This window comes from Cebus imitator, unplaced genomic scaffold (assembly GCF_001604975.1).
Source record: "Cebus imitator isolate Cc_AM_T3 unplaced genomic scaffold, Cebus_imitator-1.0 Scaffold348, whole genome shotgun sequence".
Classification (NCBI taxonomy): domain Eukaryota; kingdom Metazoa; phylum Chordata; class Mammalia; order Primates; family Cebidae; genus Cebus; species Cebus imitator.
The window spans coordinates 1,007,969-1,034,483 of record NW_016107663.1 but is presented as its reverse complement, the minus strand read 5'-3'; the positions used below and the strand labels follow the sequence as shown (position 1 = coordinate 1,034,483).

The following is a 26,515-nucleotide window of genomic DNA, read 5'->3' as shown; positions in this document are numbered from 1 at the left end:
GATCCATGCCACTCCACTCCAGCCTGGTGACAGAGGAAGACTCCGTCTCAAAAACAAAACAAAACAAAAACCTGCACAATTGAAGAAACTGTGAAGTGACATTTTGGCTATCCGGCTCTAGATTCTGCACCCCCAACCCCATCCCCGTACAAAGGGGTTCCTGTACGATCATGCTTGTCTCACCATGACATAACCCTAAGCACCGGGCAGTGGGTACTAGTAGCTGATTGTCCTTTGTTTTTTGACCTGGGATCCTTTGTACCTTCCTTTGCACTGAGAGAGCTTTCACAGCTGGAGAGCTCCCCTGGATGCTGTGGGTCAGGTGCCCAGGAGGGACAGAGGCCCCAGAAAAGTGCTGACCCAAAGCCAGCCTCGTGGACTTCAGGGACCTCATGCCCCAACTTTGAGGTCTTGGAGGCCATGGTAGCCAGGTGACCAAGTTCTTGATGCTCAACCTTTCCCCTGGGGGTTGCAGCCCCCACCAGGTCCTGCGCGGAGGAGCCCTGTGGCGCTGGGACCTGCGAGGAGACAGAGGGACACGTCATATGCCTGTGCCCCCCTGGCTACACTGGCAAGCACTGCAACATAGGTAAGGCTCTCACTGGCCGTGGGGAGTTAGGGCGGAGGTGCTGGACACACGCCTTCAGGCCCCAAAGGGCCCCTAGGCGGGAGGAGGTAACAAGGTCCCCAGAGGCTCAGGCTTCTCAGGCTGGGAAGGAGCTGCACCATGACATATCAGGGGCAGAAGCCACAGGACAGACATGGCTCATCTTTCTTGAATGTCTAGGTTTAGGAGAAAAGAGTCAAGTAATTAAGCTGGTGAGTGTTTTTATATCAAGCCAATGACTATTATATGAGTAGAATGAAAAGTGTGCTTGAATTTTGGAGCTAAAGCTTGAGACTTCAAAGACATATTGAGCTTGGGGTGAGTATTAAATACAGCGGGTCACACCTTGCCGCTCCTGGCGAGGAGTCTCTAATTGAGGCTGCCTCGTATCATGCAGAGCGAACCCCACAAAGTTGCTTCCGTGCTTGGGTGTGGGTGGGGTTTGGGTCCCCTTCTTGCTCTGAAGGAAATGACACAGCGTTAGTCACCCAGCACAGGGATCCGTGGCTGTAGGGCAGCTGTGACCCAGCAGTGCACCTGCCCAGGCACCCACCATGAGCCTATTTGTCCTTAGCCATGGGTGAAGCATGTGGGATGGGTTGAGAGCCTGGGGACCCTTTGATCTGAGGTGGACCCCCGAGGGAGATGGTTAGAATCTACCTGTTGTTCCAAAGACACATGGGAGGCCTGTGGCCATAAGGATATCTCATCTTATTAACATCACCACCCTGGAGGAAAGAAATGCCCAGTTACCACCAAGCTCATGTTTTTTAGTTAGTTCTCCCACTGCCCCGGTGCCCTTATCCCTTGCCTCCCTCCTAAGTCAAGAATCAGAGACCTAGGGTCTTTCATAAAAGGCGTCACTCCTAGGACATGTTCAAAATTGAAAAAATGAATCCTGGAGAAAGAACAACCACTTCCAGGTAAACCATGCTGGGCAATTATCCTTCATTAGCCTTTACATCAAAGACAGAGAAGAATTCTGTGTTTATGTATATTAATAGATATGCAAATTATTGCATGATTATGTTATTATATATCATATAATATAAACATGCTTTAAACTTGGTACTTATGCAGTAACTATATATGTATGTATATAAACAGGCATTTGGGTAAATATTCATTCACTCTTTCCCCAGCGTGTAGGCTCCAAGGACAGACGGGGTGGGATATCCTGGAAAGGTCCCGGGCTTACTGCAGAAGGGGACAGCATTCCCACTGGGCCATAGTGACCCAAGGGTCTGTAGCTGCACCCCACCATCACTCACCCCTGATGGGTGACTCCACTCTTAGTAAATCCTTCTCAATCTGGTACTTGAGGCAAAAATCTGACACTAGCATCAGAAGTCAAAGCAAGGCTTATGTTCTTGGCAGCCCTGAAATTAGAAGGAAGTGGCAGTGGGCTCTAACCATTTTGCTGTAGGGACAGCCTTTCTGTGATCATGCTTATTTCCAAAGGGCTTTTGTCCCCACGATCTCCCCCCAGACGGCTCTGTAATCAGTTTGGTAACTATCTCCATTTAAGACTGGAACACAGGAGTTAAGTAAGTTGCCTAACTCCGAGTAAGTGGATCGAATCAAGAATAAAGGTCTTAATTCACTTGTTTGACACACTCGGCTAAATAAGAAACTCCCTCTTGAACATGACAACCAGGTGCTGGTCTCAAAAAAACTGAAGCTGGACTGCAGGGGAGCCAGAGTGGAGAGGAGCTGAGGAAGCCAGGGTGGTCAGATTCAAGACTTACAGCCCAGCCTTCATTTCCCTCATTTATAAAGAGGAATCAGTGGTCGTGGTTCTCAGCTTTGAAAAATTACGATGCCTGAGATCTACACCCACAGACGGCGATTGAAGTGGTTCTGTGGCCTTGGCATTGGGGTTTTGTCAACTCCCAGGTGACTCCCATGTGCAGCTAGGGCTGAGAACCGCTGCTGTGAGGGTTGAGATCACCCATGTACAGCATCTGATCAGAAGAGACATTTAATAAAATTGCTTCCCTTTCCCTATCTGTCACTCTACTGGCTGAGAGAAGTTTTAGCATCTCCAAAGAGTGAGTGGTAGGGATCAGCCCAGCACAAAACCTGGGTCTCTTTTCCCATGATCGTACCCTGGAGTCCCAGGTCCCTCCTGTTCAATTTAGCTCGAGGTTCAAGTGCTTCCAGAAAGACTGCAGATAGTGGCCAGTCTCCACGGCTGACCCACCATTGTCTTGCACCAGAACCAGGAACCACAGATTGTTAAAAAGACCATGGATCAGTATTCTCAAGGGCACAGGGAGCAAAATGCAGCATGATTCCCACAGCAATATTTGAATCCTCAGGGAAAACTTCCACCTGGTAAAGGGGGTCAGAAGCTGTATTTAGTCCTTAAAAAAAAAAAAAATGACAATTACTGTCATCTTGTGTAGTCAGTCTTCTGTAAATAAGTTCTCGATAAGTTATTATAAGTTATTGATAACTTCTCAGTTATCAATCAGTTAATTTACTTCAAAATTAAGATCTACGTTGAATGTCGTGGCTCACACCTGTAATCTCAGCACTTTGGAAGGCTGAAGTGGGCGGATCACTTGAGCTCAGGAGTTCAAGACCAGCCTGGGAAACATAGTGAAACCCCATCTCTGTTAAAAAAAAAAAAAAAAAAAAGTCAACATATGTTTAATGAATACTCAGATTCTTTAGCAATTAGAAGCAGGTGACACCGGGACCTAACCATTCTGCTGCAGGGACAGCCTTTCTGTGATCCTGTACTGACCCACTTCAAAAAAGCAGCGTCTTTGCCCACTGCCATTACTGATAGCACCCATGGGAATTAGGCTTCAGACTGAGGTTCCTATCCTTGCTGCAGCTTAGAATCACCTGGGGTGCTTTCAAAAAGCATCATGCCTGGGCCCCACTCTAAGTCTGATCCAGTTGGTCTAAAAAAGAACTTCAGCATTGGTATTTTTTTTAAAATCTTTAAATAAGAATCTTTAAAAACTACTCCAGTAATTCTAATGTGCCAGCCAAGGTTGGAAAATACCATTCTAATCAGATCTCACATCCGATTTCCAGTCATCACGGGTGCTGTATGGACTTCTCTTATCTCCTCTGTTAGGCAGACATGACCTTAAACTTAATCAGTCTCCTTCCTATCTTACTGCTGTTTTTCACTTTCTGGGTTTGAAGCTCTGATCTATGACCTTACACTCCCTCTTTCTCTAGGAGAGATGTTTGAATGTCAGCCAAACCTCTATCCCTGGGAAAGAAATGTTTTCAAAGCAAATGAAAATGCAGGGTTGCAAGTGAAAATACAAAGTATACCTTCTTGATTTAACCAAAAAGTTTCCGGGTGGATTTTAACAGGCAACTAATTGATTTAAGAAACAGGATATTTTGGTGCACACCTGTAATCCCAGAACTTTGGGAGGCCGAGGCAGGAGGATCACTTGAGCTCAGGAGTTCAAGACCAGGCTGGGCAACACAGTGGGATCCCATCTGTACAAAAGTTTTTTTAAAAAATTAGCTGGCCATGGTGGCGAATGCTTGTAGACCTAGCTACTTGGGAAGCTAAGGTGGGGGGACCGCTTGAACCCAGGAAGTCAAGACTGCAGTGAGCTATGGTTGTGCCACTGTACTCCAGCCTGGGTAACAGAGTGAGACCCTATCTCAAAAAAAAAAAAAAAAAAAGAAGAAGAAGAAGCAAGATATTAAAGTTACATTCAAGATCAACCTTTAAAATACAAAAGATTTGAAATGGTACAAATAATGACAGCATACTTTTTAATTCAATTATTTTATCTTAAAAGCAAATTAGGGCTGGTAAATACGCTTTATAATCCTTCTCTCATTTGTGTAAAAGGCTGAACCAGAAAGTCCGTGTATCTACTCAGGTCTGTTCACCTTGTTTGATCCCAGGTCTCTGCAGCATGCAGAGTATCCACTGAGTTGAGAAATTTTCTCTGTATTTCTTGAGAGGTTTCCCCCATCCTTGCCCAGGAAAGTATGTCCAGAGTCACCTCATACAGCTGCACAAGTGAGCACCAGACAACTTGAGGAGTTCTATTCATATTGTAGTCTTTATGAGTGGCAACCCTTTTAGTCAAGTATCATTTGAGTGAAAGCACCTGTGTACCTCTTCATTCAGTATTTTTTTATGAGCAAATAAGCTGTCACTCACTCGGAGGTCCTGGGCTCTGACCTAGGCAAAAGCTAGACGAGATCTATTCAAGGAGGAGGCCTGAGGTCTCCAATTCAGACAATCACGTGGTGATCTGCAAGTATCTCTACTCCCCTAGCCTTTACCAGGGGCTCGCAGTTATTTTCCCTCCCAAGTTAGAGATATTGCTGAAGGGCCTTGTTCAGGAACAAACCAGCCCTTTTGGTTATAGTAATAGGAAGAGGACCCTGAGAGTCCTGATGCTCCCCAGTCTCTGCTCAGTGATGATGGGTGAGCCCTGGGTGGCTGTAGCAACAATGGTGAGGAGGTGCTGGGAGTCCAGGACTCGTGTCTGTCCCCCTCCCCGTGGGGCAGAGGCCCAACTTCCCGTCTCATTTCCTGACTCCTCCATCTCTTCCATTCTGTCTCCCCAACACCCAGGTTGGGCAATCCAATTCACCTGTTTTCTGTTTGTTCTCTCTTTCTTTCTTTTACTGTTTCTTTTTTACATCTCAAACATGTTAAAGAATTCACGTGTTTTCTCACCTATCAATGGCGTAGTGATGACTTGCCACCTGGCCACTGGAAGGATAACGTGTGTGTGAGTCAGCACGTGGCTCACAGGAGGGACTTGACAGTTATTGGTTTCGTCCCTTTCCTGTCTTTCTCTATGAAGCCTGACCATTGCCCAAAGCCCTTCCCTCCCTTCACTGGCAAGCTCCTTATCCGGATCCCTCACTCTGCATTCACAGCAGGGCCCAGCCCAACTCCTCTGTCAGTTCCGGAAGCCACGAGCTGTCCTAATTGCCCCTCTCAGAAAGAGATGGGACATGCAGGGCCAGAATGGCTCTTCCAGCCAGAGCAAGAGGAGATGAGGCACCATAGGCCAAAAGAGCTAATAAGAAAGCCCCACACGGACACCTGGCCTTCTGCCCACTGCTGAAGATGCTGACTCAGCCTCTCCAAACTGCCCCGACGGCAACCACAGGTTTTCTGTTTTTCAGGATTGTGGCCCTTCTTTCCCTCCTGATCTGTAAATCCGGGGCCCTGGAAAAAAAGCTTCTGAGCCCTGGAATTGGTTCCTTCAATCCCCACAGCCTTCTCAGATTTTGTGCCCTGGCCAAACAGAAAGAAAGCAACACTACCCCTCACTCCCGCCCCGGCAGCCTGGGAGCAGGTTTTGGGAGATCAGTCTCTGGGACAACTGGATGCCCCCCAGCCTGACCTCCACTGGGGCCTCTTTCCTTTCCCGCCCTTTCCCGAATGGGCAGCCAGAGGCCCCAGGGCTGATGTTTAGCTCTTCTCCGCAGAGGCCACTCCTGTTCCCTGCTCTGTACAGCTGCTTTAGCACCTACATTTGCTTAATTCCCCTTGCCCAGTGCTTCCCATCTCCCATAATGACGCTAATGGACAAAAGAGAACGTGCAGGAGAGCTGCCCCCAGCTTCCGCCTCGCGGCTGGCCTGACCTATTGCTGCTACTGCTGCTGCTGGGAATCCTGGGGCATGCTGGGAGTCAGCCAAGTGCATGATGGGATTGCAGTCTGTTCCTCCATGCATTTGGGGTTTGCTTAGAACAGTTCCAACTTGGGACTGTTGGTTTTAGTCCATGAAGTTGAAGAACGTCGTGGCCCGACAACTGGAGAGCAGGTGCCTCACGGGTTGAGCAAGATGCCTGAAAGCAGGGGATTTTCAGGCCGCCTGTTGCACAAATCCAGCTGTGGCCTAGAAGAAGATGTCTGCTATGCACTGGTGTAAGGACTCAGAGGAAAGTGCCTTTACCATCTCATCAGAGGGTTGGCTTAAAGGTCTGGTCTGCTCTTACGGGCGGCAAGAACTAAGTCCTGGCACTTGTGTAGGACTCTGAGATGCTATTCCCACCACGGGGCTTTGCTGCCCTGCAGAGCCCGCTTGTGGACACATCGTTGGATCTGGAAGGTTGTGTGGACACGGCTGCACATACTGAGGCTTAGTATCTTCAAACCACATGCCATGGTGCCCCACCGCCAATGGAACCCACTCGCTGCAGACTTTTACTGATCTCCTGGTAAGAGGAGCTTCATAATCCATTTTTCATGTTACCAGGGGAAGAAATCAAGTGGGGAGAAAAAAAACAGCAGAAACGTTCAAAGTACAAATACAAAGAAAGCAGAAGAGATCCCCCAGGACTTCTGGTTTCTCAGCAAGATGCAGAAAACCCAGATGGGGAGATTCAGTTCTCACCTTGGCTAATTCATGAAAATTTGAGGCAATGGCCAATGACTTACCAATTCAAGTACCACAGAGAAGTTTGATCAGAAAGGCTGTCTCAGGACCACAAGAACCGAAGAGAAGAAAAGCCTATCTGAAAAGAGGCAGAGGATGGGGATCTGTATCCCAGGCTTGTGCCAGTGCTGTTGTGTGGCCACTTGCCAAGCACCTCTGTAGCTCCAAACACTTGTCTGCCACTGGCCAGGATGGAATCCCTCTAGAAACTGGGTCTCCCTAGAGATAGCCACCTTCTGGGGCCTTAAGCTGAAAGGAGATTATATGGGGAAATGTTGGACAAGGTGTCCATCCCTCTCCCGAGAGAAAGATGCAGGCTTCATTTTTACAAAATATTCTAAAATCTTATTTACTGAAGACAAAGAAGGGGTCTGCAGCCCAAGAAGTCGGTGGGTCTCTGCAGACATTACGTGCTGCCATTTTCATATGGATCTACACTCTTCAGACCTCTTGGAGGTCATTCATTCTAGCCCCACACAGCCTTGCCCTCTTTCTCTGGGTCATAACTACAAAGGAAGCCAGAAAAAGAAAGACCATTAACCAAGCTTCAAGAATGTGACTTCAGTTTTCTTCCGTTCAGAATCCATGGTTTCTTGAAATATTCAAAGAGGAGACATCTTGGGAGAACACTATGCTCTCTGTCACAAAAGGCATGTGGCTTTAGACATATTAGGTCTCTGCAACCCACCGGGGAATCTGGCTCCGATGCTCCAAGTTTACCAATCAGGAATCACACACGCCCAAGAAAACCCTTGTCTGGATCTTTGCTTCAGCACTCCAAGATGGTGGCAGCAGCAGCAGCAGCAGCAGTTCTTAGGAAAACCAGCCAGTTCCCTCCCAGGGCTCTGCAGAGCAGCAGGACTGGCCACTCAGAAGGAGGCCACAGGGCTTGTGAGGCTGGAGTCGCCGGCAGGAGTCCTAATGTGGCCCTTGGTTTCTTGCAGACATTGATGAGTGCCTCCCAAGCCCTTGTCTGAATGGAGCCACCTGCCTGGATGCCATCGACTCTTTCACATGCTTATGCCTTCCCAGCTACGGAGGGGACCTGTGTGAGATCGGTACGGCCGTCTCGGCTTCAGCTAATGTTACTAACCACTGCACCCCCCCACTCCTCCCTCACCTTTCCCTCCTAACCACAGGCTCCAGGCCCTGGCTGGGGCCCCCGAGGTCCATCTGGACAGCCATTTCAGGGGCCACGACTGAAAAGTCTGCCCACTGATTCCCATTCTTCTTCTTGCCCTTCTCCTTGAAAACCCTTTTCTGGAGCACTGGCTGATCTGACCTTCTCCAGGGCTTCCAGACCTACTGATGCCACCACCGAGGTTGGTGTATGGCTCAGACTAAGAGGACAGGGCCGATTTGGAGCACTTGTCTGGAAGGAAGCTATGGGGTGGGAGTCATTGGTTTTCATTCCAGATGACAGCCACAGATCTTCTCTGTGTGGTCAGGGGCATGGGACCTTTGCGGTTCCTCCATGGCCCTGGGAGCCACTGTGCCACGCTGGCCAAGCGGCCTTTCTCTTCTCCTGGGGCGAGAGCTGTGGTTGGTCTGCCCGAGATATCCCATGTCACCAGCATGCTCAAGTCATGCATGAGCAAGGACTGCTGCATGTCACCTTCCTCTCCTCACTCTTGTCACAGCTGCCATGGCAATGCCATCCAGCCTATGCTTCTTTTCTCCCTCCCTTGTGCAAGGCGAAGAGAACAGAACTGTTACAAGGGGAAGGAGCTGAGTTTCCTCTCTTGAGCCTTGCCAACCTCTCCATTTCTGCACCTAGGCAGGGCTACCAGTTCTGCCAAAAGGAGCTGTGCGCCAGGAACCCTCCCAGGGCCAGACTGAAGCCTCGGCTGTCTCACCTTTGGTGCTTCCCACTCTCCCCACCAGCCTCCTGGTCCTCGGGTGTTTCCCGACTCAGAAAAGGGGAGATGGGACCTTTGGATGCTTGTCCAATGGCCCAGACAGAACTGGAAGTGTGCAGGGGCTTAAAACCCTTTTCAATGAACTCTCAAGTTGGATACCCAGAAAATTCCAGAAAGCAGCTGAAACTCCTGGAAGTCTCCCTTTGGTCCTAAGCAGCATGGGGAGGTAGTTTTGGGTCGCATATTCCTTTGAGGCACTGCCAAGGTTAGAGACTGGTGGAGGAGCTTCTGGGAAAAAAAAAAAAAAAAAAAGGCCTGGACATTCCTACTCCTTTGCAGCCTCCCACTCTCCATCCTCACCCCAACACCCCAAGAAATTGGTATATGGGTCCTTGGCTGGGGTGGAACCAGAGACTGCAAGGGTTTTCTCCCTAGGATGCTAAAACATTCGCCACAGGGTCGGAGAGTCTGAAGCTTCCATGCCGACAACAGCTGTTTGCTTCCAGACTGGAAGAGTGGGCTCTGCTGGAAAGGAGGCAGGGCCCTCCTAGGGCTCTGTACACTGTTGAAGAGGAGAGATGGTGCCACAGCCACCCAGCCCTGGGCCTGGGCACCCAGCTAAGCAGGGCTGCATCTCTCCGTTCCACTCCTGAGTCCTCCGCACTCCACGGTGCCTCCTGCCTCAGTTCTGTCCTGCTGCCTCTTCCAGCCTCCCTGGAATTGTTTCTCTTTCCTAAGAACATCCAGCCTGCACAGCTCCGCCCTCCCATGCCCACCTCCCAGAGAAGCTGCACCCTCCAGCTCTGCCTGCCCAGCTCAGCCCTCAGCCACCAAAGGGGCCAAAAACTGACCCCCCAAGTCAACCCTAAGATGGTATCTCTGGGCTCTTCAGAGTGCTGAGCTACCTCCGAGGCCTCTCCCCTCTTTCCAGACTGCGGCCTCACCCCCGGGGAAGGCATTCGTAGCAGAGGGACCAGAGGCCTCTTCCGCAGCGCCTCCTACAGCTCTGCTCTGTGTCCTCCAGCTGCTGACCTCCCCCTCTGCTCTCCCTCCACGGTCCCCACCTGTCTCTCCTCCACTTGGCCAAGCGTCTGGCCCTTCAGCCTAAGACTCCTTCCCCTCGGGTACTGGTCCTGCCATTCCAGGACAGCCAGACTGTGGTGGCACCCAATCAGGGAGGCCACCATGTAGCTTGAGGGGTTTGTGGCCCTCCACCTGGGAGGCCCCAGGGGAAGAAGGGAGAGGGGGGCTTGGAATTCACTCTGTCCCACGCTGTGCTGACAGATGTGTAACAGCCGGCTCTCACGGGGAAAAGGGAGCCGTGCTCGTAGCGTCTGCCAGTTCCTGGCGTGTAAAGGCTTCTGCCAGGGCCAGTTTAAAGCTATCAGCATGATTCACTGACGGCGCAGTTGGGAGGAGACTGAGAATGAGCACCCTCAAAGCTGAGTGAGCCGGCTCAGCACGGTTCTCCCTGTCCCCCAGCCTGTCCAAGAACTCCAAGCCAGCTCCTTCTCCAGACTGAGAATCCATTACAAACTTAGGTGTGTGAGGAGAGACACTCCTCCCCCTTCCCATTCACCGCTAAAATAAAATAAAAAGCCAGGGCCCCTGGATCCCAGACCCCCAGTGGGTTATCTGAACCCCAAGAGGCAGACACAGTGTGCTCACCTGAAGCCATCTCTGATCGATGGCCTTAGAGCGCTGAGCCTTCTCTGGACCCTAAGCCGACTTATTTCTGCTGCTCTGTCCCCACCCGAGGTTCTGCAGGCAGGAAGCTGCCAGCTCCGCTCCGTGCCCCAGGGCTGCCAGCTCCCACTGCCCCCACATATTTTCCACAGCTCCTCTCCCCACTCCCCCTCTCCCTGGAGCCCCTCAGAGACTCAGAACCATGTTTTGCCTTAAATCTCAAGACCTCCCACCTTCCCACCTCTTTTTACCTGGCCTGCTGATTTCTGCCGGCCCACCAGAGCAGGCATCCTTGGAGAGGGCGAGGGGGGAGGGTGTGGCATCAGGGAAGGAAAGGCCCCTGGCATTTTCCAGAGTGGAAGCATGTGCAGAGGCTCCCAGGGGCCAGACCGGTTGCCAGCTGGAAGCCCCTCCAGCTGGGCCTCTCCCTTCCCTTGAGGGCACAGCATTGAAGGTGGGGTGAATGCAGGAACCAATGCCATAAGACTGGCAGCACTCGCCATCCCCTGGTGGCCTCTGCCCCTCCCTTCAAGCCCCTGACCTGTGTTGCAGACCAGGAGGTATGTGAGGAGGGCTGGACCAAGTACCAGAGCCACTGTTACCGCCACTTCCCGGACCGAGAGACCTGGGTGGATGCGGAGCGCCGGTGTCGGGAGCAGCAGTCACACCTGAGCAGCATCGTCACCCCCGAGGAGCAGGACTTTGTCAACAGTGAGTGCAGCGGGGCCTCTGGGGCCCGAGAGAAGAGTGGCGGTGAGGCAAAGGGCCTCACCTTTCAGAAGGCAGCAGACTTGGGCCTAGTGAGACTGCAGGACAGGGACCTGGGGGAGGGGGACAGTGTTCCCGCAGTCTGAGCTCCCCGAGAGACGACAGCCTTTGGGGCACGCAGATTTGTTACAACCAAGGCAGCCCACTGCCAGCCAGAATCAGCCCAAGACTAAGCTGTGGCTGTCACCTGTCCATGCCAGCTTGGAGAGGTGGTGCAAAGTGCACTGTAAACACGCCCGTGCCGAGACCCTTGTAAGGACCTGAGAAGCAGGTGGCTTGCTCCTAGGAGCCCACCCACCTCCCTCCCTCCTCCTCCATCCCCTCTGCCTCCATGAGCTCAGGTTTCTAAGACACCCTCGGGATATCCAGCATGAGGCCTGACACCCTCACCCTTTCCCCAGACAATGCGCAAGACTACCAGTGGATCGGCCTGAATGACAGGACCATCGAAGGGGACTTCCGCTGGTCAGATGGACACCCCATGGTGAGTTCTGCTACAGGCCCAGCTCACGGCCCAGAGGAGAGGACGTGAGATAAAGACCCCCGGAGAGAGAGGCGTTCAAACCCCATGCAGACACTCACCGAGCAGCTGCGGGACCAGGAGCCCTGCGGACAGAGACTGTGTCTCCTCCATCTCCGCCTCTGGAGCCCAGCCTGGAGCTGGACAGATTGCGCTAATGACGGCATGAGGCAGGGCATGGAGCGAGGAAGGAGACGAAGGAGTAAAAGCCACCACCATGAGGACTAGATGGAAGCTTTAGAGAGGTGTCTTGCCTGCATTGGACCCAAGTGTACTCAAGAAGACAGACAGAAAGCAACATAGATGCTAGCCTTGCTTCTCTTTGTCCTGAAGCAAGGCTGGAAGGATGAGCTTTGGGAGGGCTTAGGAGCCGCGTTTCTGCCATCCATCCCTATCCAAGCAAGGCAGCCTTTTGTGGTCAGCCCTGGTTGGCCCTTCTGGATAAGAGGAGAGGAATCAGCGCATGAACAGGGCCTGTGAGTCTTGGGGATTCTGAGCTCCTGAGAAGGACCCAAGCCAGGCTGTGTGACCGATTCCCTAGAGGACCCCAGATTCCACAGCCCCTAGAACAGCCCAGAGCAGACGCCTAGCAGCCTCTGTGTAGCTATCAGATGAGCCTGAAGTTGGGCTAAAGGAGAAAGGAGGCAACAAAGAGACTCCATGGGGAGGACGGTGGGGGTCAGGCCACCCCGCCCTGCGCTGCCCCCTCCTTACTCCTTCCCCACTTCCACCCACAGCAATTTGAGAACTGGCGCCCCAACCAACCTGATAATTTCTTTGCCGCCGGAGAGGACTGCGTGGTGATGATCTGGCACGAGAAGGGCGAGTGGAATGACGTTCCCTGCAATTACCACCTGCCCTTCACGTGTAAAAAGGGCACAGGTATGCTGGGCCGGGAGGGGTCCGGCGAGGATAGGGTCGAGACCCCCAGCTACAGGTGAGGCTCTTGCTCTGCGGTCTGGGGTGACTTCCTTGTCTCCTGGCCGCTGGCATCTCCTCACCTGTCCAAAAAGCAGACGAGCTGACCTGGGGATCCCTCCCAGCACCAGCATCCCAGGGCCAATGGCAAGGGCGAGCTCTCTGCCAGGGACCATTTGCAGGGACAGCGAGCACATGAAGGTCACAGGTTAGAGGACAGGACCCCCACGCCGCACTGCACACATTCCCTTGGATAGCAGCAGCAGAGTGACCCCCGAGGGCCCCCGGGTGAGGAGCCTCCCTGTCTTTGGGATTCCGAAGGCCATCAGTCACAGAGTCACAGTTGTCAGGCCTCGGTCCCTTGGCTTTCAGACTGTGGGCTGAGTGCTGGTAGGATATGCCCCACTGCCCCTGCTCACGACCTGTGTCCCCCGGGCCTCCTTTGGGTCTCATTTTGCCCTGAACTGGATATTTTCATCAAGAAACCCGAGTCTGCCATACCTTTCTTCTCCCTTTCTTTCTTTCCTTTTGAGACAGAGTCTCACTCTGTCACCAGGCTGCAGTGCAGTGGCGCAATCTCAGCTCACGGCAACCTCCGCCTCCCCGATTCAAGCGATTCTCCTGTCTCAGCCTCCCAAGTAGCTGGGATCACAGGCATGTGCCACCACACCCAGCTAATTTTTGTATTTTTGGTAGAGACAGGGTTTCACCATGTTGGTCAGGCTGGGCTCCAACTCCTGACCTCATGATCCACCCACCTTGGCCTCCCAAAGTGCTGGGATTACAAGCGTGAGCCACCGTGCTCAGCTCTTCCTCCCTTCCATCTTCTCTCCATTCCTTTAAGGACCACCCCCTTTGTATTCCCTTCCTGCTGTTCTAAACTGTTGAGGAACCCAGATGTTAGAGCCAGCGGCTTCCAGATTCTTAGCGCTGCAGGAAAATGCCCAGGGCTCAGTGTCAGGTGTTGAGGCTGTGTCCCCCACAGTGCCTCGGGTCACAGCCAGTGTAGGTCATCCAAGAAGACCCTACGAGACCCTTTATAAAGGGTGTTTGCCCCTCAGTGGCCTGCGGAGAACCCCCTGCGGTGGAGCATGCCAGGACCTTTGGGCAGAAGAAGGACCGGTATGAGATCAATTCCCTGGTGCGGTACCAGTGCACGGAGGGGTTTGTTCAGCGCCACGTGCCAACTATCCGGTGCCAGCCCAGCGGGCACTGGGAGGAGCCTCGGATCACCTGCACAGACCGTGAGCATCACCCCTGCCACCCTCGCTGAGCACAGGGTTAGCTTCCGCCAGCACAGCCCTCCCCCCAGTCCCCTCTCGCGGGCACCCTGCACCATCCGCAGGGTTGAGCAAGGTTGGGGAGGTCAGGGGGTTGCTCAGTCACAAATCGCTGACCGGTGCCCCTAGAAGGGCCACATACTTGTCCCAGGAGGGGACTCTCACTGAGAGAATGAAGGACAAAAAGCCAGAAAGTCCAAGAAAAATCAAAACCGGGGAAGCTGATAAAGCCTCCGGCGCCTCAGTGAGTCCCCGGTTTCCGCAAGGGAGAGAGGGCAAGCTGGGGAGAGCCGAGGCTCGCCCCACCTTCTTTCCAGGTCCACTGACGTGTTTCCATCTCCCTTCACCCTAGCCACCACCTACAAACGCAGACTACAGAAGCGAAGCTCACGGCACCCTCGGAGGAGCCCCTCCAGCACGGCCCACTGAGAGGGGCTTCCAGAACGCACCAGGACGCTGAGCCCAGGAGCCTGCCAGGCTGACACGGACCCACCCAGATGGTGTCCTCTTCTTGTCGCTTTTTGTCATATAAGGAATCCCATTAAAGAAGGAAAAAATAAATCCCACGTTGTGTATGCACCCACTCACCCCTCCACATCACGAAAACCGCATCTAATTTGTCCGCCGAATGCCAAAGCAAAGCAAACTTATCATAACTCGTGGACTAAGTTTAGAGACATTTCTTCAATCTCCCATCGTGCCTTTCGAGGAACCAGTGCAGGGACAGGGGGAGAAGGGGAGGGGCTAAGTTAAATAAAGAAGATTATTTTTGTTTCCTGACTTTATCCAAGAGCAGTGCAATCGTTGGTCATTTCACCTCCAGGGAGAGCTAGGGAGGAGGGAGGAGGGCTCCGAAGGAGCTGGAAAGGGCAAAGGCCTGAGAGCATGAAGAACCGCAGCGGAATGTATTGGATGAGAAGCCAGGAAGGCTGCACCGTCTGTCTGAGGGAGAAGCCTTGGGGGAGAGGGGCGGGTTCCTGCCTCCTGCTGAGGGTGAGCTGGCAGGGGAGAGCCATCAGAGGGACCTTCTGCCGCGTGGGGCTTGGGTTCCCTCCAAGGGTCCATCTTCCAGTGTCCTCTCACCTGGGTCTGCCACCCCAGCAGGTGGAAACTTGGCAGGGCTGCTGGGGGCATTTCCTTCCCAGTGGGGGTGCCGCCCAACCTTCTCCCCTCCCCACCCCCAACCCCCGGGACCGTGCAGGCACCAGGGTTCCGTGCACCTATTTATATTTTTGAAAACCGAAGATTATGATATTATAATAATAATAAAGACATTGGAAGAGATATCTCTTTTCTTTTCCCTTTTTTAATTTAAGAAGGCAGTCATGACCTGGAGTCTTCCAAAGGGGCTCATAGGAATGGTGGCAGTGGAGGCAGGTTTTGATCCAATGATCTCAAATTGGTGGGACTCTGCCACTCTGGTCTGTTCAGAGAGCCTGGGACAGTCACATCTGTTGTGCTTTATTTTTACTAGGGTGCCAATGTGTTTGGTGGATGATCTGCGTGTCAGCACAGGTGATGTGTCTGTATACGTGTGTGCACCTGGGTGTGCCTGTCACGTGTGCGATGTGTCAGTCGGTGGGTGCCATGTGGATTTGCAAGTGGGCACTGTCAAAGAACAACTCAAGCGAGACATCTGGTCACCTGGTGGTTTGGCTCTCTGTGACCACACTGCTCATGTGGGTTGGTAGACTGCGTCCAAGAACAGAGGCAAAAATCAGGATTTATAAGAGGGGAAGGAAAAACCAACTGCAGACCGTGTGGGAACCGTGAATCTCGCTTACACATTTTCAGGGTGAACTGCTTGCCAGCTAGTAACAAAAAGGCCTGGGCATTCTGCCCCTAAGTACCCTGCAGAATAGCGAGGAAAACAATTCCAATTGTTTACAGACTCCCCCCACAAACCTTGAGAGCTGAGGTGGCACGTGCGTCCCAGGCAGTGTCCTTCCCCCAGGGCCTCCCCCTCAGATGCCTCCCTCATCACCGTCGCTGTACACACACCATGGAGTCTTTGTGAATGTGTGTGTGTTGCTTAGTGCATGCTAGTGTGAGTTCCTGGGTCCTGCTAACTTTTCAGGCGTGGGTGTGTGTACAGCTGTTTGTTGGTAGATATATGCTTGTACCTCTACCTCTAGAAAGAACAGTAGGCCAATCCCAGCACTTCGGGAGGCTGCGGCGGGCGGATCACCTGAGGTCAGGAGTTCGAGACCAGCCTGACCAACAGAGTGAAACCCCTGTCTCTACTAAAAACACAAAATTATCCACATGTGGTGGTGCATGCCAGTAATCCTAGCTACTCGGGAGGCTGAGGCAGGAGAATCACTTGAACCTGAGAGGTGGAGGTTGTGGTGAGCCGAGATCGCGCTATTGCGCTCCAGACTCAGAACGAGCGAAACTCCATCTCAAAAGAAAGAAAGAGAGAGAGAGAACGCACGAACGAACGGTGGGCCAAAGCAAAGCGTACAGCACTGGTCACATAGTAAGCGCTCAATAATTACTTAACTATTAATTAACGGATTAGGTGGTGGTACAACTGTGAGTGGTTTTCAAACTTGAGTGTGCATCAGAATCACCTAAAGAGCTTGGTGACCACAGAGTGCCGGTCGGCATCCCAGACTTTCCGACTCAGCAGGTCTCTGGCGGGGCCCAGGAATGCACTTCTCACAAGATCCCAGCGATGCTGATGATGCTGACGCAGACCACACTGTGAGAAGCACCGGGCTAAGGGAAGAACGGATCAAATCACGGGTTGGTGAGTGGCAGCGGCATTCCTGTGCAAGGCAACGAGTCTGGTTTCCTAAGGCAGGTGTGGGAGTGGGTGGCAGAGGGTGAGGCACACGGAGGATTGGCCCCTCCATCTGGGCCTCTGAGGTCCTCTGGTGGCATGGCTTCCTCTGCCTTCTGAGAGGTGCCTCTAGTTCTGCTGGGCCTCACAGAGACAGACAGGCTGCCAAGGGGTGGGGACAGTGAAGACACAAGCCAGGTCCTCTGCCACCAGCCCGGCACCCAGGACCGGGCGAACCACAGGGCAGACAAGGCTAGAACCAGCCCACGGAGTTCCCTGTTCACCCCAGGGCGGGACCCAGGTGACCTGGGAAGTCTGGGCTCGAACTGCCCCCACCACACCCTTCAGGCAGAGGGCTGCACCCTGAGACCGAATGAGATGGAGACAGAGAACAGGGCTGGGGACGGCAGAAGGCTGTCGTAGCACCATTTATTGTCCCAAGAAAGTACACACACCTGAGGGCCCCTCCCCACACAGGGAAAAATGAGAAACTAATAACAATACAGACTCTTTGGAACTGAGTGGGGTGGGGAGGGGGAGTTCTCCCTTCCCTCGGATTTCACCCAGACGCCTAGAGCTGGCTTCCAGCCCTAGCCCCTCAGTGGGCAGACTGGGGTTACCAGCTTCACAGAGAGGTCGAAGCGGGCAGGAGAGGCCCAAAGCCCAGTTGCAGAGGCCCCCAAGGCCCTCTTCTTCTCCAGGTTGAGGGGCAGGGAGAGCTGTGGCCGCCATGCCCTGACTCTGGGCAGCATTCTGGGCAGGCCACCACCCGCTCTGGGCACCAACCCCCTTAATGAAGGAGACCAGCCTGGATGGTGCAGAACCCTCCAGAAGCCCAAGAAACCGCCAATGGCCCAGAGGAGCCGGCAGGAGGATTCCTGAGTGGGGCATCCAGGAGCAAAGGGAGGTACTGGGTTCTGAGTGCTTTACAAAAAATAGTAAAAAAATGTTCAGAAAATTACATTGAGAAGTATAAAAACAGTGAAAACAGCCCCAACCCACCAGGGAAAATGAGCCACTCAATAAACACACAGCCGGTGTGGGGAAGCTGTGGCGGAGGGCCAAGCTCCTAGCGCTGGCGGTAGCAGTAAACCCCATACAGGCGGCTCTGTGGGTCGGGGAAGCCAAAGCTTCGGACCCCAGGCTCGGGGGGCCAGCAGTTGGGATGCGGGTGAATCACAGGGTAGCGGGCACTGCCATCTGCCAGCCAGCCAGCATCACAGCGGTCCAGGCCCTGGAACCTCCAGGCAGCAAAGAGCTGGCCCACCTTGGCGATCGTGGCACCGTCTTCCTGGCAGGCCTCTCTCGCCCCTGTCAGCGTCAGCTTCTCAGGGTGCTCCAGGTAGTACACCTGCCCTGCAGGAAACGGGGCGTGAGTGCCGGGCAGCGCAGCGGGCAGCCAGAGAACTCAGCGAGGTCTGCAGAGATGCCAGCCCCAAAGACCTGTCTGAGCCCAGAGAGCTACCATGCTGTAGGCGTCTGCAGAGAACACCTCCGGGAACACCTCCCGGTCTTCACCCTCTCCAGAGAGCCCCATCCACCTGCCGTAGAACCGGGGTCCCTCCAGCCATGTCTGCAACTCCTCCACCAGCCTTCCCCATTTGCACCCTGGGTGGGCTCCCCACCTGGGCTGGACCAGAGTCTCTCTCAAATTCAGGCATTTACGGAGCTCCCCCCACCACACCCACCAGGCAGGGGGCTGCGCCCTTAGACCCAATGAGATGGAGACACAGGAAAGGGCTGGGGATGGCAGCACCCACTATGTGCCAGACACTTTTCCAAGGCTTGGCATATGGCACTGAACCAGTTTCTGTTTCTACTTGCTTGTCTTCCTATGAAATGAGCTACTTTGTGAAACAGGCTGTGTTTTGTTTGCCTGTGACTCCCCAGAGCCTAGACTAGGCCCCAGTCTACGGTGGGCACTCCGGAAACATTTGATGAATGAAGAAACTAATGGTTGGCACGGAGCAGCAGCAGCAAGGCAGTCGGAACTCAACCGACGTGCTTCAGGGTTGGCTGGTGCTCTTGGCCCCCAGGTGGCAGTGCCAGCAGAGCAGGCAGAGGGGGCCAGAGCTCCCCAGAAGCTGCCCTCCCACAGGTCCCGGATGGGCACCACCCCTGAAGGCCTGGGCGTGGCCATTCCACTCACCCTTGAGGGCAGTGGCGAAGCAGAACACATCATAGCGGTGCAGGCGGCGGTGGCGGGGGCCGTAGCTTCGCACGCCAGGGGCCAGGCCGGGGCCGCCGCAGGGCTGGCGGGGCAGCATGATGGGGTACTGCACCGTGGCGTCCTGCAGCCAGCCCGCGTTGCACCAGTCCAGGCCCTCCTCCCAGGCCCGGAAGAGCTGCTCAAAGGAGGCCACCACCGCACCCTGCTCTGCACACACCTGCTGGCCCTCGTGGAAGTTGAGCTGGTAGCGCCCCTGGGGAGACTGGTAGGGAAAGACCACACCTGCGGGGAGGAAAGAGGAGCTTAGTGGGTGGCCAGGGGCCCAGCAGCTGGATACCCCGCTCTCCTCCCACCCTCGCTGTGACACGTGCTCCCTGCAACACACACACACACACACACACACACACACACACACACACACACACACGCCATCCCTCAGAAAAACTCAGCAAACCTCTGAGCTCCCGTCCATTGCCACCTCTCTCCTGAGACTCAGCTGGTTCCCAGCAGTGCTCAGAAAACATTCAGGAGTTAAGGTAATTAATTAGTCAACTAATGTCCCCAACGATAGAATGGAAATGAAACCTAATTCACAGGGCTGTCCCAGGCCCCTAGTAAGGTTGTGCATCTTCTCCAGACAGGGCCAGGCTGGGGCTGTAGGGCCAGGTTTGGCTCCCAGCTCTCCTCTCATTAGCTGGGACCCGATCGTATATGTTATTATGAATGTGGAAGTTTCCTAGGAAGATGCAAGAAACTTTCCACGTGGGGCAGATAATTGTCAAGAGAAAGAGAGGCCCTGGAGGCTGTGGGGAGAGGCTGGTGAAGCGTCCTTCCATAAGGGAGGCTCAAGGTCAGGGAGGTCCTGGGGCAGGAGGCTTCTCTCCTTGTGGCCGGGGTCTGATTGGGGCCACAGGCTTCCCTCAAAAGGTATGTTCATGTTTGAAATTTTAATTATAATTTTAATTCAAAACTTAATAAAGTTTTGAGATTCAGTCTCTACCAAGTCAATGAAACCTGACACAGTAGAGGTGACCCTAGGGGTCTGGGAAAGACATTGATTGGCTGCCTTTGTTTACCCAAAGTCCTTGGAATCTCCTCCCTGTGCCAAGGACCTGAGAATAGCCTGAGTCCCAAACCTCCAATCTCACCAGACACCTGGAGGGCAGGTACCTGGGCAAAGCCATGCTGGGCGGCAGGGAAGCCCATGGGCCCTGACCGTCAGCTGGTAGCCTCCATGTGTTTGCAAGGAGACTATTTCATGCCTGGTTCCAAATTCCTAGCCCTTGCAGCCCCGAGAATGGGGTGAGGGCCCCCTGTTTCTTTAGGCTGCCCCTGCAGACCCCAGACCAATGACTCTTGTAGGTTCTCCCCAACTCCACTGCCACCCCAACTTCAGGAAGGAGGAATGTGGCCCCTCTGAGCCACCATCTAAGCCATGTGGACACTGGTGGCAGAGAGAGAATGAACTTCAAGGATGTACATTTTACCCTCATCGCCACTGAGGGCGGTAAACAAGGGGTGACTGTGATTCCCCATTTTACACCTAAGAGGCCAAGAGCTCCGAGGCGGGTGGGGCATTTACCCAGATGTCACAGCTGGGACGGGCTGATGCTGGAGTCAGGGCACCTTCCTCTACCCCCGAACTGCCTCCCTAACACGTGGGAAAGATATGAGGAGACACAGCCCCATCCTAGAGACAGAGAAGCCAAATACAGATTAAAGATCAAACAGGGACCCCACATACAAGATCGGCTTGAAGGGTGTGACTGGTTTGGACAGCACTGGATTTGTTTGTTTGTTTTTTAAAGGAAGTTTTTACATAAAAATAAAGAGATCTCACATAAAAATATAAGCTTATCTTGTCAAGCCAGAAAATCTGGCAGAGCAGGGCCTGCATTCTGGTGTGGCATCATCAGCTGGGCCTGAGTAGAGCGGGGGTTCCCTGGGGACAGTACAAGGGCTCAGGAGTGTTCCCAGTCCCCACCGCTCCCATCAGCTCACACTGGGCTGCCTCATTCGCTTGTGTTGCCTGCTATGTTTGCTTAAATCTCAGCCCTGTCTCTAAGCTGTGGCGCCAGCTCTGGTTTTGCTCTCTGAATGGGATATGAATGACAGCAGGTAGAGAGGGGAACAGATTCTAGAGGCTGGGTGCTTGGATTCAGACCCCAGCTCTGCTGTTTACAAGCTGTGTGACCTTAGGTAAGTTACTTGACCTCTCTGTGCCTCAGTTTCCTCACCTGTAAGATGGGGGTGGTAACAGTAGCTTCCCCCTGGGGTTGTTTTGAGGATTAAGTACTTTTAAATGTCTAAAGCACAGAGGACTGGATGCTTTCTCTGGTCCTCTCCACTCTGCTCTGAGGTCCCAGTGTCACCCAGTCCCTGCCAGGGTCTCACCCCGAAGCTCCAGCTCCACCAGACCGCTCTCATCCTCCAGCCCATCAATGACCTCACAGCGGTAACGCCCATAGTCCTCCAGCCGCAGATCCTGGATCTCCAGGGACACATCATGTTCTTTGTCCTGCCGCAGGTGCACGCGGCCTTGGTAATCCCCAAAGGTGCGGTGCCTCAGCCCAATGGCCACCAGCACGTCCTTCTCTGGGGCCCCGTTCTCCGACAGCTTCCACCATTTGATGCGCACGCGCCTCGGGGAGACCAGGGCTGGCTCATAGCGGTAGCGGCAGGGCAGGATCACGCTGGCCCCTTGGTAGGTGAACAGGGTCTCCTCGGGTGTCTCCACCACCAGCTTCACTCCGTTGAGGAGGTCTTGGGGGAGAGGTAGGGTGCAGATGAGACCCGCTGCAGCACGTCTGTACCCCTGCAAGGGCCACCACACACCTGTCCGCAGCTCCCCCAGGCTCGGATTGCAAAAACGGCCACCAGGCTCCACCCCTCCCTGTATCCACAGGCTCTGCAACGTGACTTTGCATCTGCTTCCATCAGAGATGACATTTATCACCCCACCCCCTTGAATCTGTGCTGGCCTCACCACTTGCTTTGACCAAATGAATGCCTTGGAGGTGACCGCTCATCATGCCTGTTCTGAGCATAGGTCCCAGGTGGCCTTGCTGCTTCCACCCTTTTCCTTAGGACTTTGCTAGTTACCATGAGCACGTGGCCGGGCTCGCCTGCTGGAGGATGAGAGACTACACAGAACGGAGACAGAGTGCCCCCGCCGAGGCCATCCTACCGCAACCAGCCCCCCGCTGACCTGCCCACCAGGGGCAGGCACATCTGCAAGACCCAACTGCAAGACCTGAAGAAATGGAGCCCCACAGAATCATGAGCTAAGCAAATGGCTGTCATCTTAAACAAGTCACTAAGTTTTGGGTGGTTTTTTATGCATCAAAATCTAACCGATGCAGCAGGCAACCAGAGCCTCCCCACATGAGGTACGTGGCCAGGACAAGTGGCCCTGACAGGGATCCCTCAGAGTTTCCTTCCCCACCACACTGGCCAGAGGACAGCACAGCCCTGGCTTCCGTCACTGGTCCAACTGTCCACCATGCCTCTTCCCAAACACCAAGCAGCCTAGTGAGCTAAGGGCAGAACTTCTAAAGGAGACTACGCTCAGCGCCCAGAGTTACAAATACACACAGAACCAGGCATGCAACAAAAGAATCCAGTTCATAGGCTAAGGCTGCCTCATCTTTAACTTGGGAGCCCCTATGGGGCCTCACTGTTTCCTTCTCTTGGGTCTGGACTTCAAGACATGCTTGATTTACTCCAGGTGGGGACAGAGGCCAGGCACGATGGCTCATGCCTATAATCTCAACACTTTGAGAGGCCAAGACAGGAGTATCGCTTCAGGCCAGGAGTTTGAGACCAGCCTGAGCAACATAGCGATACCCTGTCTCTACAAAAAGTGTTTAAAAACTGAATGAAGTCCGGGCGCGGTGGCTCAAGCCTGTAATCCCAGCACTTTGGGAGGCCGAGGCGGGTGGATCACGAGGTCAAGAGATCAAGACCATCCTGGTCAACATGGTGAAACCCCGTCTCTACTAAAAATACAAAAATTAGCTGGGCATGGTGGCGTGTGCCTGTAATCCCAGCTACTCAGGAGGTTGAGGCAGGAGAATTGCCTGAACCCAGGAGGCGGAGGTTGCAGTGAGCCGAGATTGCGCCATTGCACTCCAGCCTGGGTAACGAGTGAAACTCTGTCTCAAAAAATAAATAAATTAATAAAATAAAATAAAATAAAAACTAAATGAATATGGTGGCATGGGCTTGTGGTCCCAGCTGCTCGGGAGGCTGAGGTGGGAGTGTTGCTTCGGTCCAGGAGGTCAAGGCTGCAGTGAGTTATGATTGTACCACTGGGTGACAGAGCAAGACTGGGTGACAGAGCAGGACTCTGTTGCTGAAAACAAAGTAAAAACAAGTTAATTAATTTAAAAGGTGGAGGCGCTGGGCATGGTGGTGCATGCCTGTTGTCGCAGCTATTTGGGAGGCGGAGGCTGGAGGATCGCTTGAGCCCAGGAGTTCTGGGCTGTAGTGCGCTATGCCGATCGGGTGTCCGCACTAAGTTTGGCATCAATATGGTGACCTCCTGGGAGCGGGGGACCACCAGGTTGCCTAAGGAGGGGTGAACCGGCCCAGGTCGGAAACGGAGCAGGTCAAAACTCCCGTGCTGATCAGTAGTGGGATCACGCCTGTGAATAGCCACTGCACTCCAGCCTGGGCAACATAGCGAGACCCCGTCTCTAGAAAATAAAATTAAAATTGGAGACAAGGGGACAGCCTCAAGGGTAAGCAGGAGACAGACAGGGAGTTTCCCTGTAGAGGAATGACGTGAAAATGATCTGTACCGAACGCGGCAGGTTCCCACATGCAGAGGTCTCAAAATGTGGTCCCAGGCCAGCAGCATTAGCAACACCAGGAATTTGCTAGAAATGCACATTGTTGGGTCCCCGTGCATCAGAAACTCTGGGAATGGGCCCCCACCTCCAGGGGACTCTCAGGCTCGTTCCAGTTGGAGCTGCCCTGGTCTGCAGAGGCACTAGGTACAGAGGTTTGGAGTCAGGCAAGCCAGGCCTACATCTTGGTTCCACCTTTTCCCAGCTGTGTAATCCAGGGAAGTCAAGCCTCAGCTTCCTCATTTGTATAATGGGTTAATTACAGTCTCTACAGAGGGCTGTGGTAGGTTCAAATCAGGTAAGGCAGGATACGGCACACAGAAAGTATCCCACAGAGATGAAGCAGGACTATCATTTAGGGGTCACTTCCTTGGTTCTTGCCAACTCTCTAAACTCTCCTGAGTAAAGCTACATTTGAAGCTTTGGCCTGAATAAAATGAAAATGTACATCCATATGATAAAATACTATCCAGCCATGTAAAATAATCTGGTAGATGTATATTCATTCATTGACTTAGAAAACGATTTGTATTCCATGAGGTGATGAGAGGCTGCAAAATCACATGTACGGCCTGAGCTGATTTTTGTTGAAGAAAGTTGTCTAAATCATAAAGGAAACCTCGGCCAGGTGCAGTGGCTCATGTCCGTAATCCCAGCACTTTGGGACGCTGGGGCAGGCAGATCACTTTGAGGCCAGGAGTTCTAGACTATTCTGGCCAAAATGGTGAAACCCCATCTCTACTAAGAATACAAAAACTAGCTGGGCATGGTGGCACACGCCTGTAGTCTCAGCTACTGAGGAGGCTAAAGGGGAAGGATCTCTTGGGCCCTGGAGGCGGAGGCTGCAGTGAGCCGAGATCACACCACAGCACTTCAGCCTGGGAGACAGAGTGAGACCCTGTCTCAAAAAAAAAAAAAAAAAACAAGCCGGGCGCGGTGGCTCACGCCTGTAATCCCAGCACTTTGGGAGGCCGAGGCGGGTGGATCACAAGGTCAAGAGATCAAGACCATCCTGGTCAACATGGTGAAACCCCGTCTCTACTAAAAATACAAAAAATTAGCTGGGCATGGTGGCGTGTGCCTGTAATCCCAGCGACTCAGGAGGCTGAGGCAGGAGAATTGCCTGAACCCAGGAGGCGGAGGTTGCGGTGAGCCGAGATTGCGCCATTGCACTCCAGCCTGGGTAACAAGAGCGAAACTCCGTCTCAAAAAAAAAAAAAAAGAAAAAAAAGGAAAGGCTAGAAAGAGATTCCTAAAATGTTAGCAGTGGTTCCTCTGGGTGGGGGTTACGTATGACTTCGCTTGCATATTCAGGGACAAAAGGGAGAAAGAAAAAGGTGACGCTGGCCTGGTAGTGTGAGGAAATGAAAGGTAGGAAGTTTAAGTCTTTTAAATTCCACAAATCTCATTAAAGTAGCGCTTGTACAACGACATAAATTCTGAAGGAAAACGGTATGGTTGGCTAAACAATGACCTCCCAAAATACCCTAAATCCTGATCCCCAGAACTTCTGAACGTGACCTGATGTGGCAAAGTGGACTTTGCAGATGCGGTTAAACTAAGGATGTCGAGATGGGGAGAGTATCCTGAATTTTCCAGACGGTGTTTGGAGGGAGGCAGAGGGAGATTTGCAAACGAAAGAGGAGAAAGGCCACGTGACCATGGAGGCTGAGACTGGAGTGAGGCGGCAGCCTCCAGAACTGGAAGAGGTAAGGCAAGAGCAGATGCTCCCCAAGAGCCCCAGGAGGCACGGTCCTGTCCACACCTCGATTTTTGCAAGTGAAACTGATTTTGGATTTCTGGTGCCTAAAATGGTGAGAGGATACATTTCTGTTGTTTCAAGCCACTAAGTTTGTGTTAATTTGTTACAACTGACCTAGGAAACTAATAAAATCGTGCCTTCTCTGCTGAAAGGCAGGGAGGCAGTTGGGAGTCACCCAGCCCCTGCGCTCACCTGCAGGCTCACGCATTGTCTCTGAACCAGGCTGAGAGCTCTGCATGGCAGCTGCTGGGTATCACCGAGATCAGTAACCTGGTTCGATCCTTCCACAGACAAGTGGAATAAGTGTGTCTTTTTTTTTTTTTTTTTTTTTTTTTTTTTTTGAGACAGAGTCTCCCTCTGTCGCCCAGGCTGGAGTGCAGTTGTGTCACCTTGGCTCACCGCAGCCTCCGCCTCCCGGGTTCAAGCAAGTCTCTGCCTCAGCCTCCCAAGTAGCTGGGATTACAGGCGTCTGCCACCACACCCGGCTAATTTTTGTATTTTTAGTAGAGACGGGATTTCATCATGTTGGCCAGGCTAGCCTTGAACTCCAGACCTCAAGTGATTTGCCCCCCTCAGCCTCCCAAAGTGCTGGGATTACAGGCGTGAGCCACCGCACCCGGCCCTCAACTTGTATTTTTAATAGCTGTGTGACCTGGACAACTGAATCAACTCTCTGAGCCTCAGTTTGCTCATCCACAGGAAGGGAGGATAACAGAATCTACTTTCAGGCTGTGAGGGCAGGCAGCATCAATTCAGCCTGGTCAGCACCCATGCCGCGCTGGTGGTTAAAAGTGTGTATTTTCGGCCGGGCGCGGTGGCTCAAGCCTGTAATCCCAGCACTTTGGGAGGCCGAGGTGGGTGGATCACGAGGTCAAGAGATCGAGACCATCCTGGTCAACATGGTGAAACCCC

The 26,515-nt window shown here is 53.1% G+C and overlaps 2 protein-coding genes across 6 annotated transcripts in view; one reads left to right on the top strand and one right to left on the bottom strand.

The window, feature by feature from the left end:
- ACAN (aggrecan) overlaps window positions 1-15,320 on the top strand; it is a 40,588-nt gene extending 25,268 nt beyond the window's left edge. Inside the window, exons 12-18 of one of the 4 annotated variants that reach the window (XM_017506117.1) lie at window positions 476-589; window positions 7,950-8,063; window positions 11,103-11,261; window positions 11,720-11,802; window positions 12,576-12,720; window positions 13,818-14,000; window positions 14,389-15,320. In XM_017506117.1, coding sequence (XP_017361606.1) covers window positions 476-589; window positions 7,950-8,063; window positions 11,103-11,261; window positions 11,720-11,802; window positions 12,576-12,720; window positions 13,818-14,000; window positions 14,389-14,465 — 875 coding nt within the window. In that variant the 3' untranslated portion in view covers window positions 14,466-15,320. The remainder of the gene's footprint in view (window positions 1-475; window positions 590-7,949; window positions 8,064-11,102; window positions 11,262-11,719; window positions 11,803-12,575; window positions 12,721-13,817; window positions 14,001-14,388) is intronic. The other 3 variants (XM_017506120.1, XM_017506119.1, XM_017506121.1) reach the window with 3 other exon arrangements.
- Window positions 15,321-17,233: 1,913 nt separating this feature from the next.
- The window catches only part of HAPLN3 (hyaluronan and proteoglycan link protein 3), a 15,702-nt gene continuing 6,420 nt past the window's right edge, over window positions 17,234-26,515 (bottom strand). For both annotated transcript variants that reach the window (XM_017506114.2, XM_017506116.2), the window contains exons 3-5: window positions 21,386-21,754; window positions 18,971-19,273; window positions 17,234-18,177 (exon numbers count right to left, since the gene is read on the bottom strand). In XM_017506114.2, the coding sequence (XP_017361603.1) occupies window positions 17,891-18,177; window positions 18,971-19,273; window positions 21,386-21,754 (959 nt within the window). In that variant the 3' untranslated portion in view covers window positions 17,234-17,890. The remainder of the gene's footprint in view (window positions 18,178-18,970; window positions 19,274-21,385; window positions 21,755-26,515) is intronic.